Source organism: Paroedura picta, chromosome 18 (assembly GCF_049243985.1).
Source record: "Paroedura picta isolate Pp20150507F chromosome 18, Ppicta_v3.0, whole genome shotgun sequence".
Lineage (NCBI taxonomy): Eukaryota > Metazoa > Chordata > Lepidosauria > Squamata > Gekkonidae > Paroedura > Paroedura picta.
Genome location: NC_135386.1, coordinates 1,648,758 through 1,661,785, shown reverse-complemented (window position 1 = coordinate 1,661,785; position 13,028 = coordinate 1,648,758). Strand labels below are relative to the sequence as shown.

At 53.3% G+C, this 13,028-nt stretch overlaps 1 protein-coding gene across 7 annotated transcripts in view; it reads right to left on the bottom strand.

Annotated features, from left to right (window-relative positions):
• Positions 1-180: 180 nt before the first annotated feature.
• The window catches only part of TRPM1 (transient receptor potential cation channel subfamily M member 1), a 29,370-nt gene continuing 16,522 nt past the window's right edge, over positions 181-13,028 (bottom strand). For 2 of the 7 annotated variants that reach the window (XM_077318392.1, XM_077318394.1), the window contains 11 exons: positions 10,819-11,108; positions 10,231-10,459; positions 9,960-10,082; positions 9,416-9,547; positions 9,003-9,131; positions 8,234-8,485; positions 7,664-7,838; positions 5,861-6,005; positions 4,070-4,272; positions 3,582-3,714; positions 182-3,303 (listed from right to left, as the gene is read on the bottom strand). In XM_077318392.1, coding sequence (XP_077174507.1) covers positions 2,064-3,303; positions 3,582-3,714; positions 4,070-4,272; positions 5,861-6,005; positions 7,664-7,838; positions 8,234-8,485; positions 9,003-9,131; positions 9,416-9,547; positions 9,960-10,082; positions 10,231-10,459; positions 10,819-11,108 — 3,051 coding nt within the window. In that variant the 3' untranslated portion in view covers positions 182-2,063. Of the gene's footprint in view, positions 3,304-3,581; positions 3,715-4,069; positions 4,273-5,860; positions 6,006-6,552; positions 6,574-7,645; positions 7,839-8,233; positions 8,486-9,002; positions 9,132-9,415; positions 9,548-9,959; positions 10,083-10,230; positions 10,460-10,818; positions 11,109-13,028 lie in introns of all 7 variants that reach the window. The other 5 variants (XM_077318391.1, XM_077318393.1, XM_077318388.1 and 2 more) reach the window with 5 other exon arrangements.

Here is a 13,028-nt window from a genome sequence, read left to right as displayed (position 1 = left end):
TGGCTGTGAAGTCTGTTTCCTCCAGGAGGACTGGATTTTGGAGATCAGTTCCCATTCTAGGGGAAGTCCAGGCCCCACCTGGAGATTGGCAACTGTTGAATCCTTAAGGAACCTATGGCCTGATCTGATTGGCCACAGTTTGGGCGTGGGGTGGGGAGTCTTTTCTGCAACCTGAGCTTTTAAACAGACGTCAAAGCAAGCAATGTTTTTTTCGTAGTTCAAAAAAAATGTTTTTTTATTTTGCCTTTTGGTTTTTAGATATAATCTGTGTGTAATGCATTAAAAAAAAATTACACACCAATACTTTAGCCATTACAAAACGAAAGAAAATGCACCATTCAAGAGAGTTCCCTGTTATTCGTCAATTCATAATGTGTGGTGAGATGCGATCAGCTTTATTTTTTAAAGAAGCAATTTAAAGGGAAGCAGATTGCTAGGCTATGTCAGAACGCTGTCTCAAGAAGCGGCATGAAAGGTCATGTGGAGGGTACTGAAAAGTAAGTCCAAAATTCTCAGTACAGATACTGATGGGATGAAGGGAGGTTTTCCAGGTCCTGCCACCAGCCAGTTTAAGGAGGTAGAGTTGCCAGATCTAGATTGAGAAATCCCTGGGGATTTGGGGACAGAACTTGTAGGGGCAGGAACCTCAGTGAGGTACAAGGCCCTATAATCCCCCCTCCCAAGTATCTCTTTCCTCCAGGGGAACTGATCTCTGTAGTCTGGAGAGGAGCTGTAAAACCGGGGGATCCCCAGGCCCCACCTGGAGGCTGGCATCTCAAAGTGCAGGCCAAATGCAAAGTAAACAAGGAATGCAATTGGGACGGAGTGTGATCCGAGGAGACGGCACGGCTCTCTGTGGTTCCCGTTGATTTGGGTCTTGGATCGCAGTTGGCATGACTGTGTGGGGGTGGGACACAACCCACCGGCCTCAAAGCAGAGCCCGCACTCATCCCAGGGACGCTGAGCACACTTATTTCCTGCCACAAAGCTTATTTTAGAATCACCGGTGCGGGGTTGGGTACAGGTCTCCGCTGTAAAGGTCAGGCCAATGCCAGCAGCTTGTGGTATTTTATCTCTTTAGGGAATATTCGTATAAAATGCTGGCTCTTGGACACAAGACACAGGACGTTCTTGGCAAGCGAAGGGATATCAGCCGTCATCTTTTAGGAACGACTGGGGGGAATGGAATGTCTCCTTCACGCACTACAGGCTGCGAAACCCAGAAGCACAAACCTTTGACCAGCAAGCTGTGAAAAATTAACTTTGTTGTTTTGGATAGCCGCAACCCTTTCTTCCTTGATACCTTTGTTGGAGAAGAGGTAAGCAATGATTAAAAAATGAAGGAAGGCCAGGGTGGTGTGGTGGTTTGGGTGAGAGACCCAGGTTCGAATCCTCCCCTCTGCTGTGGACGCTCGTTGGGCAACCTTGGTCCACCCACTCCCTCTCAGCCCGTCCTACCTCATAGGGCTACTGTGAAAGCAAAGCAGGGGAAAGGGGTTAGGTAACTTCTTCACCCTGCAAAGGGAGTTGCCTTTGGGATGAGAGAAGGTGCTTTTATGGGCGACATGAAGCCAGGTGTCGATTTGCCCTGAGTGACACTCGGTTCAAAATTTGTCCCCTCTGATGTGCTTCTTTGTTTTGGGATTCTCTATGTGTAACGGGGGGGTGGGGGTGGAATGGCATAGCGTAGCCCGTTCTCATCAGGCCTGGGCACCTAAGCAGAGCTGGGGCTGTATTTTTGCTCGTCCGGCTGTTCTTATGCTTTTTACATTTCCCACTTTGTGGGCAGAAAGGCGGCATAAAAATGTTTTGAATCAATCAATAAAAATAATCCCTTGGGGCGATTGCAGACCATAGAATCCATGGCCCCAGGGAAACGCCATATCGGCCCAGCAGCTAGCAGCAAGAAGTGCTTCTGAAGGAAGGACAGCGCCAGGCTAAGTTATCTGGAGCAGGAAACGCAGCAAGCTAAAAAAGGCAAACCGACAGAGACGCTCGTGGAGTGGTGGGTCGGATGAGTCTGGCCAGGCGGGAGATGGCCACCCGGCCAGAAAAGGCCCATGTCAACATTCGGTTTCGGTGGAAGGGTTTTCCGCCTTGAGCTTCTGCTCTTCTGCAGCGCTCCCGCAGCCCACCGTGAGGTTGCTGGTGCTGCTGGCGTGCCCCGGCCGGTTGAGCTTGTCTTTCACGGCCTTGGCCTTCCGAGACTGGCTGTGTAAACTCTTGGACCGGGCGGGCAGGAACCCACAAGTCCTGTCAGACCCCACCGACAGCAGATGGTCCCGGTCGGTCCTTTCGGCGGAGGTGGTGAGCGACGGAGGGGGCGAGGCGCCGAGAGCCACGGCGTCCCCCACGTCGCTGTCGTCTTCCGTGTCGGTCAGCAGCGGCTTCCGCTCGGCCCGCATCTCCGCCTCGGACACGATGCCCGGATATTCGGGAGGGGGCTCGTTGGCCAGCTTCTGCTGCAACTCGTACTTCCACTCCGCGGTCCATCGTTCGATCGTGGAGGGGCACACCGGGTCCAGGATGCTGCCGTATCCGGTCGCCCAGCTGTTGAGCCCTCCCACCATCCTCCCGCCGTGGGCAAATACGTAACTCCGCGACTTCAGCATGGTTTCCTGACAAGCACGGAAGCTTTCCGAGGGGTAGTACCTCATCCCTCTCGTTTTGTCCAAGGGGTAGGAAACGGAGGCTTCCAACTTGGCCCGCTCCAGAGATAAGTGGGCGTTCTGGAGAGCAGGCCTGCTGGCGGATTGTCCGTTCATCACGATCTCCACCGGACGGAGGCCCTGCGGTACGGGCTCTTCGCCCCGGAAGGGGTCGTGGCCGCCGCCCAAACCGGGCCGCGCTCTTGCGACAGTATGAGTGACGTCCAAGGTGTTTTTGTGGTGGTCCCCTGAGCCGCCGGAGGCGGACCGCAGACTCCCTTGGCGCTCCGGCACCAGCTGCATTTTGGAATCTGCTTTACGGAGCGCCAAGGCCGGCGACATCGGGGCGGTCACCTCCTCAAACGCCAGCTCGTCGACGCCGCCGCCGACGTGGAACCTGTACACAGTGGAGCCCTCGGAGCTGTTGACGCTGCTCTGCCGGAGGAGGTAGGCGACGTCGCATTCGGAGGAGGCCCGCGAGCGGGTGTGGATCAGCTCGGATTTGTCGATCCCCGCCAGCTTCTCCAGCGCGCTCGCCATGCGGCCGCAGACCTCGTCCAGCTGAGAGAGGCGGAGGTCGACCGTCTGCAGGGACGCTTTCATGAAATGCTCCCTCTCGTTCACTTCTTCCAGCCTCATGGACATGTTTTCGACTCTGCGGGACCGCAAGCGGGGAGGGGGAAAAGGGAGGTTCGCTAAGCGACACAGATTCAGGCTCCGGACCTCTTGAGAGCTAGTCACAGTCCTGTTAGAATTGTTCTCACAGATCAGTGCTGTCAGAGCTCTCTCAGCCCTACCTACTTTACAGGGTGTCTGTTGTGGCGAGTAAGCCGCTGCTTTTGGTAATACAAAGCAGGGTATAAAAACCAGCTCTTCTTCTTCCTCTTTGCCTGCCACGCTGAGTAAGAACAAGGGAATCCTCGCACCAAATACCTTTCAGAAGTGACCCGGATGCGTTCGTCGTTGGAGGACTGCTCTTCGTCCTCTTTCTCCCGGAAGTACTCCTCCACACACTGCTCCTCGAATTCGTACAGCTTTTTCAACTCTTCGTCATTTAGAAAGAGCTCTGCGGCGAGAAGGGGAAGGGGGGATTCACTCCTTCAGGAATGGCGGCCAGAGGGGCCTCGTAGCTACGCCTTGCTCTCAGGATCGCTTGAAAGGAAATCTAGCAAGGGGCTTAGAAAAACAGAGTTCTATTTTGCCTGTATCTGTTGGGGATACTTTTACGTGACTTCCACTCCTGCCTCACTTGGAGGCACCCGAAGAACCTAAGAGAAGCCATGTTGGATCAGGCCCGTGGTCCATCCGGTCCAGCGCTCTGGGTCATACAGTGGCCAAAACCCAGGGGCCCTCAGGAGATCCACCAGCTGAGCCCCCTTGTGGCTCCACTTCCCCTCCCCAAAAATGGCAGCCCCTCGTACTCAGCCCTCGGTCGCGCTCGTCTTGGTCCCCTTCCCGCCTCTTCTTGCAGCGGCAGCAAAGACGCACGAAAATGATGTAGAGGTGGCTGAAGATGATCATCGGGGGCGGCAGAACCGGCCGGTCGTGGAACGTCATGATCAGCTGGTACCGCTGGAACTTCCAGACCTGGTTGGAGATGGACTTCACTTCGAAGAAGGTGTTGCTGAAAGAGAGGGACGCCCCCACCCCACCGGTCACACGTCTCCGCCTCAAACCTGCCCCCCCACTCGGTCCAAGACGGTGTCGTTGTCGCTGGGCCTAGTAGGACAGGGGGAAGCTAGCCTCTCTCTCCATTGGGGATGGGTTTATTTATCGCGGGGGGTATGTCTGCAGTGCCTCCCCTCCCACCCCCGCCCCCAGATCACACAGGGGACGATCCCCGCAAAACGCTCTCCCCAGCGGAGACGCTTGCTGGAATCGGAGCGTGGCTAACGACGTCTCCTGGCGCTCCACGCGACACGAAGAAGAGAGCGGGCTGTGAAAGGCCCTTTGTAGCATCCGAAGCCCTCCCCGGAGCTTTGTGGCGTCTCGCTTTTAAAGGGCTGATCAGCTTGACCTAAATACTAGGCTTTTCAAATCTCTCTCTCTCTCTCGGGGGAATAAATGCACCCCACCCAACCTAAATTGAAGAGCAGCGGAGTTTTATTCACGATGTGAGCTTTCGTTGCACACCCCAAACTTCATCATTTAACAACTGCCCTGACCAGTTTTTAGGACAATTCAACCGTACTTGTTGATTTCGGGTCATATTGTTTCATTTTTAAGGCCTTTGCTGGAATACCTTTGCATTTCAAGGGGAACTTCTCGGGGTACAGAGCCACGGAATCTACAGGGTGGGGAAAGGGGCTGTTCTCTTGCCGGGAAACACGGCCTGTTTCTCCAGCCCCTACCAAGCTTGGATGAGTTAACGGCCTGACCCACTTCTGACAGTGCCGGTTTTATTTGCCACCCCTCCAGATAGCCCCCCTTGCGTGCGCCCGAATTGCTTCCGCTCTCTTGAGAAAGAGAAATTTAGCTCTCTGACGCGGCATGTGACTCCTCTCAAAAGGCATGACCTTTTCAGAGATTCTGCCACAGGCCGCAGATAAAAGGTGGCTTTTGTGAGATGCTGGAATTCAAAAACAGAGACCTGAACCTGGGAGTAACGCCCAACGTAACAGGCCATATCAGCATCCACCAGCTTTCCAGTTTGGGAGACGGGTCACAAAAGATAGGGGTGCGATATTAGGACGACCTCCTCTTTGGGGAAAGGAAGCAGGCAGATAAGGCACGATGCTAGGAGAAGGTAATCTAAATAAATGAATAGCTCCGATTGAGGGCAGCAGCACCTTAGAGACCAGCAAGATTTGGGGCGGTGGCATAAGCGTTTGAGAGTCAAAACTCCCTTCATCAGATACTACTAGGAATTGAGATCCCCCATCCTTATATATCTTTCATCATCAGTCAGATAGGAATAAGAAAGATCCCTGAGTCCTTATGACTCTTCTTAAGACACAAGGAGGAAGGGAGATCCCTGTGTCCTTATACCCCATCTTCTGACCGAGATATAAGCACTTAGGGGGATCTCCATTCCTACCCGTTTCCAGCAAAAGGAGCTTTGCCTCTCGGCAGCTCATACTTTCCAAATCTTGTTGGCCCAAGATGCTGCCAGGCGCAAATCTAGCTTGTGTACTGTGGACTTCCGGAATGAAATAATCTACACGGAGTTGACAAGGATAGATATGTCAGAGCTCACTCAGGGAAAGGCTTACTTGAAGACGGCGATCAGCAGGTTGACCAGGAGAATGTTGGCAACCAGGAGGTAGCACGCCATGATGGCGGGAGTCAGCCAGGCGCCGGGGATGCAGGGGGGAAGGCGCTTGCCGTCCTCGTCGTACAAGTTCTCCCCACAAGGAGCTGAGGGCGAGAGGGACAGAATGGAACAACCGGCACAGAACCAATATATTGGAAGGGGCCATCCAGGCAATCTAGTCCACCCCCCTTGCTCAAGGCAGGATCAGCCTCGAGCATCTCGGATAAGTCTCTGTCCAGCCGCTTCTTAAAGACCACCAGTGAGGGGGAGGAGATGCGTATTTAGCATAGTTGGAATGGGAACTCCCTGATGAGTTTTAAATCATCTCGTCCTGTGTCCTGATTGGCTCATTGAAGACTTCCTGTGCCTTTGAGCCCACTTCCTCCCTGCTTGCCTCCAGAACAAATCACTTAGATCTCTCTCTCTCTCTCTCTCTTTCTATACAAAGTTGTTTCTCTTAATAAAGTTGTTTCTTAATAAAACAACGTTATCCTTTTCAGCAGCTTGGAGCCTCGTCCCTCTTTGTATATTCAAACTCTGCCAGCATTTTAAAAAGGAACAGTGTATTCAGCCTTAGGGTGTGTGTTCTGGGGGGAAGAATCCGCAAATCAGAACATTTCATTCATTTGTCAACACCCAGCAGAGACTTACGATTAATTTCCATGGCGTAGACTACGCAGCGTTCCGGAAGCAAAGAATAAATGTTCTTTAAAGAGAGTGACATATTTTTAAAAAGCAAAGCGAGGACGGCACGGAAGAAGAATAGGGAAGGGAAACACACAGACAACAAGGGAGTTCTTGTGCTGGCGGAGGAAGATAAGACCAAACACAATCACGGGGGAAGGCAGAAGGTTGGAGACAACGGCCCCGCCGACGGGCCCAGCAATTTCCTTGTCTTTTCCGAAACGTTACAGACGACAGCGAATAAGTGGGAATCAGACACAAATCACCACAGGCAGGCGGCAGATGATCCGTCTCAGGGAAACAAGGAAGACGACGGCTACCTCAAGCACAAAACGCCGCGAGGAAACCACGAGACGGGCAGCGTGGCCAGGCCAGGAAACATGGCGTCCAGGAGGAGCGGATCTGATTGATTTATTTGCTTCCTTCCTTCCTACCCCATCTTGCTCCCCCATTGGGACCCGAGATGGAGTAAGTATTGCTTCTCCTCTCCGTTTTACCGTCCCCACGACCCTGGGAGGTAGGGTAGGCCGGGAGTGCATGACGCCCAGGACCACACAAGGCGCTTCCGTGGTGGAGTGAGGATTCGAACCTGGGTCTCCCACGTCCTTGACTGACCCGCCACACCACTCTGACTCTCACGCACACACCGTGGTGTTAAATAAAGGAAACAGCTGCATACATTCTTGGTGCTTGGAATACACCAAGGAAAGCTCGTGTGTGAACACAGACGAAGCTGCCTTCTACGGCATCAGACCCTTGGTCCACTGAGGCCAGTATTGTCTACTTAGACAGGCCGCAGCTCTCCCAAGATTTCAGGCAGGAGTCTTTCCCATCACCTATCCTGGTCCTTTCAACTGGAGATGCCGGGGATTGAACCGGGGACCTTCGGCATGCCAAGCAGAGGCTCCCTAGGGGGAGGCGATCATTCTGTGCCACAACCGCGGCCTAGTCTACAGTCGGAGAGGGAACAAGTGAGGCGGGCGGCTCCAAATTAAAACACGCAACGTCGATTAATTTGGACCGGATCGTCTGCCTCGGAAACAGGAAACAGAATTCTTACTATGAACTCTGCTCTTACGGTCTATCTGGTCAGCGAACACCTCTCCGTAGATCATCCAGTAGGGCATGTAGAAGATGTTCCGGGCGAGCCGCCACGAGGGCTCCTCGTCCGGGTGCAGGATGGCTTGGCGGGCCACGCCGAAACTCATCAGCACCACCAGCATGATCACCACAAAGTACAGCATGTCGATCATCTGTGCGGGGAAAGAACCCGGACGCGTCTCCGCGTTATCAGGAGCGCGGGGACACGTTTTGCGCGTGGGACGGACAGACTGGGGAGAAAGCAGCTAGATTCGAATCCAGGAGCGCCTTAGAGGACAAGGAGAGGCCTAAGTCCCCTCGAGGCACAGAAACTACGAGAGAACGCACGCATACTTCAGAAAGGGAGTGATGGAAGCGGCCAGATCCCTAGTTTGTGGCCAAGTCCCGTAAGGCAGGAGGGAAAATGCTGCAGGCCCCCTGCACAGCTCTTGCGGACCCCTGGGCGTCCCCTGTCCCCTGGTTGGAAATCAGTGAGTTCCTCTCTTCTTACCGCCCCACCTACACTCTGATTACGGCACTCGACTCCTTGCGGTTTCCAAATACCTACCATCTTCCCGATCATCATGACGTACGGCCCCAGGTACTTGTTCACGCCAAAGATGTCCAGCACTCGGATGTACCAGAAGATGATGTCCACGCAGTAGATGACCCTCCCGTAGCCCATGTACGGCTGGTTCTGCAGGCGGAGCATGACCCCGATCAGGAACACGGAGATGGCCACCAAGTCGGTGATGTTCCAGTACTCCTGGAGCCACACTTTGATCTTCTGGCTTAGTTTGCCCGGTTCCGACATCAGAATCTGAAGAGAAGGGGTTTGAGGGGGGAAGGGGGAAGGGGAGGAGGAGAAAAGCGGCATCGTCAGCGAGGAACAGTTGGAGGAGAACGGCAGGCAGCGAAAGAGAGATTGGGGGACTTCGGGGCTCCTGAAATTGTTGTTGTTGTTGTTACAAGCATGTTATCAAATATAGAGAAATACACTATTTCTTATAATGTTTTAAAACTTTAGAGCCTTGGTCCGGAATAAGGCAATTATAGCAAACAGCGACCTAACGCAACCCTGACCGTATGTCCTTCAGCCAGGGTGGTCGAGGATAGTGAGTACACACAGCCTGTCAAGGTTAATGCTGTGGTTTTTTCTAAAAAACGGACCAGGCTGAAATTGTCCTCAATATCTGTGGCACGCAAGGCCGAGAGATCATCGCAAAGGCCTCGTCTAAACTCCTCAAGCACGTGCGGCTAGAGTGGTGTTCTAGTATCCCAGCCTAGTCCTAGGAAATGTTCTGCGGGCCTTCCCGAAGGGGAGCTGTGCACATTACCTCTCTGACTTTCTCCAGGGCCAGGGTCACAATGTAAGAGATGACCACCCATTCCTGGACCGATGGCCAGCGGTCCATCCGCACCAAGATGATATAGTTGAACAGCATCAAGTAGCCCAGGTAAGAGATCTAGGTGAGGAGGAAAGGGACCTGCCATGACTTTTCAAAGCAGACCATTGTACCTGCGGGACGCCTCTCCCCGTACACCCCCGCCCTCAAGGGCATAAAGATCAAACCAGCAAAATTTGCTTAGGGCCCCTGGCTCCAAGGAGATCAGACTGGCCTCAGACAGAGCCAGGGCCTTCCTGGCATTGACCCCGGCCTGGTGGGATGCTCTGCCAAAGGAGATCAGAGCGTTGCATGACCTAGAACGGTTCTACTGGGCTTGTAAAACAGAGTTGCACATCCCATACCGTGTAAAACCAGAACTTGACGATGGGGGCGTTATAGAATTCATAGATCTTTTTCCCAATCGGAAGGTTCCTCTGCTTCTTGTCTCCATCCTCCTCGTCTCCTTTTCGGGAACTGGCGTCAACATTTCCGTCCTGGAAGAGAACCGGAGCTTATATTTATGACTGTAGGTTGTGTTTTTTTCCCCCTTTATCCCTGAAATCCACCTATAAAGTCACGGTTTAAAGTTATCGACAAGGAGAGAGAAAATGGCTGAATGACAGGTTATATCTTTTTGGAGATTTCTTAACCATGTGTGAAAAAAGCAGGACACAACGGCCAACACTGCAGGGTCTACATTAGTTTCGTCAGTCACTGATCAAAACAGGTTGTTCAGGTTTTTGCGCTCCTCCAAAAGTCTGCGAAAACTGTTTGACCCAGACAAGAACAGCACCAAAGAAAGAAGAGCTGTTTTTTTATACCCCCACAATGCCCCGCTGACTAACAAGAAATCAGGCTAGCAGAGAGCAGGAGGAATAAGTAATTTTGGCAAGGGACACCACTCACTGCATTGTCTTCATCTCTCTCTTTGCTGCCTTCATTCTCCTTGGAAGTCTGGTAGGAGAAGTCATCCGAGGTTCGGAATTCCAGGAACAAGATGGTGGGCGGGAGGAGGATCCCCATGATGACCTGGAGAAGGAGAAAGTGCAGGCCTTAAGAGGTTGTAGTTGCTGATGGGAAGGAACACGGCAGGGTATAGTCTGATCTCAGCGGGTCTCGGAAGCTAAGCAGGGTCGGTACAGGGATGGGAGACCACCAATAAACCTGTTATGCCCACCTTAAGGCCTGGGTTTTTGCGCATGCGCAGCCTGCCCATCCACATATCCGTCAGCAACATCTGGCTGCAGGTGTGCGCGATGAAGTCCCTGTGCTTCGCCGCCACGGCCAGCTTCAGGCAGGTGGAGTTGCTCCAGTTCTTCAGTTCGTAGGTCAGGAGTTTCATGGCCACCTGCTCGTCGTGCTTGTAGGACTGATCCAGCAGCTCCACGGCCAGCTGGCCAAAGTCTCTGGAGAAACAAAGATACGGGGTCGGGGGAGTGGGGAAACCACACGGCACACACGCCCAGCAGCTTTCACCCACATCCCATCCATCTTCTCGATAAAATACGGCTCCTCAACAACAGAGGCTCATGGCAATTGTCGTCCATGGACATCTGGAGAGCCAGTTTGGCCACCCTTGATCTAGAGTGACCAGGCAGTGGCTACAGCAAACACATGTCCACTGAGGCATGTTCTATCTGGCTTCCTTCCTCGAACCCACCACGAATTTTAGCCCATCAAGCGCCCACCAGTTGACCAGCCCCCTTCATTTCAGAGAAGTGGACCTCATGGTCAGTGCATTCTCTCCCCCCTCCTGCTGACTCACTTGGAGTTGTTGTCCAGGTCTTGGGAGATGTCGTCCACCAGTTCGCTCTCCGAAGACTCATGGGCCATGGCTTTGTAGAGCTTGCAGGCCACGAGAGCTTTGGCCATGGTCTCCTCGCCACGCTGCCACAGGAAGAGGGCCATCTTCTGGCGCTTCATCAGCACCGCCCACACCATCAGCTCGTGGAAGGGGTACTGGAAGCGGCTGACCTCGGGGTCGTCCACGTCAATGTCTATTTCCTCCTCTTTCTTCTTCTTCTTTTTCTTCCCTTTGCTCGGCGGCTCGTCGTCCTGCGGGGAAAAAAGCCCGTGTGAGAAAAACAGGGCTGGCTCGTCCAACGGAGGTTTCCTTCAGCCCGAGTTGCCGTGCATTTCCAAATGTTGCCACTTAAAAAAGACAACAACACCATGCATGGATCATGCATCATCCCGTGCCAAGGAAGGGGATCGAGAGTTTGTATCTGTGATTCGTCTTCTGTAAAAAAAAAACTATTGAGCATTTCTCTCTGTGTCATTCATTAAGATGAGAGAAGAAAATTTCTAGATCCTCCTCAGAATAAGAAGCCTGCTTGCGCTTCTAGTGATCCCTTAATAACTCTGTTAGCAGACCTGGGCCCATTCTGCACAAGTAGGATAATTCACTTTCACTGTGCTTTTGCGGCTGGATTTCCCTGTGCGGAAGAAATCTACTTCTATAGTGCACTGAAAGGGCCCTGGATTTTCACATAACGTTAGATTAATACAAATTCAAGGGTTGCATTTTGTCCTGTCGTCCCCTAAACTATAGCGTGCCGGTGTGCCTGTGACCCTGAAGAGGTTGCCCGCTGAATCTCTGCATGAATCTCTGCTGAAGCCAAAGCATTTTGCCGCACTGAATGAGACCGAAGCATGCGCTCACACAGAAGCAGAACGGAATCGCCTCCCGTGAGGGGCAATCTCGCTGAACAGTGGCCCTTGCCGAAACGCAGGTGGGGAGCTCCGTGGTGGGAGAGAATTCTCAGTCATGCAGACAATGAACCATTCCAGGGCGAAAATGAAACGTGCCTCCCGGTCAGAAGTCTGTGAGACTGCAGGTGAAACGTTTCAAACACCAGCAAAATACAGCTCCGTGTTTGTTTCCCGGCTGCCGGGTGGGAAATGAGCAAAACGGCATGCAAGAAAAAAGAGGAGGGGATGGGAAGGATTCTTACGGACCCAGAAGGGGGCTGTTCACCTCTCACTTATAAAGCCCACGGCGAGGCAGGGCGCTGGAAGGGAAAGGCAGGCTCTGAAGGAGGAAATTCAATTTCTAAGATATGTCTACCCCGGCTAGGAGTAGAAGCCTTGTACCGATTCCGCCTGATTCTGTAGAAGGCAGCTTCACGCGTGTTCATGCATCGCACGGGATCGAACCTGGGACTTTCTGCAGGCCGAGCAGAGGCCCTGCCCCTGAGCCACAGCCCCTCCCTTCCTCCCCTTTGCTGCTTCCCGTGACCTAGCCTCTCTCCTTCCCAACCAGGTAACTGTGCAGATGGACCCTGCCCACCGGCTTTGGAGAGAGAAGGCATCTTTATCTGTGTACTACGGAAAGGCCCCGTGGCTGCACAAAGCGGCCTGCCGTCCTCCCATTTTGGGCTCGGTCTAATCCAGCCTCCTGTCTTGGCAGAGAGGCACCCGCCCCGTCCCTCCGCCGCCAGAGAAGACAAAGAGATTCCAAAGGAGATTAAGGCCCGTCCGGGCTTCCTTTGTGCCGCACAAAGCCGCTTAGCGGCTTTTCGGACGAGCGAGCTCGGCTCTTGATTTCGCCGCCGATTTGAAACGGTGATATAACCACACGGACTCATGCCCGCTTTCGACAGAGACGGTCACTGGCATGGGGGTGGGGGGGGGCGGTTTGGTTCAGAGAGTTTCAGAGATTGCCTAAAAGCTTTGGGACTCAACAAAGTCTCATTCCATCACCCGACGGGGCTGGTGCATGGTGCCCCGACGGAGCGGTTTCCGGTCACGTGCACTGGTGGGCCGAAGATCTGCAGCAGCTGTTTGTGTCACGGCCTCACTCACAACGTCAGTGGGGTGGGCATCTGCCTGATGGCTACCCTGGGAATTAGCCCCTCCAGAACTTCCCATCGTTCTCAGCCTTGCTTGGGTCTTCCAGAAGGAGTCCCTTCCTCTCCGGTTGGGTCTCCCTCTTTCCTTCCACTTTTCCTAGCACGATTGTCTTTTCCTGTTTTG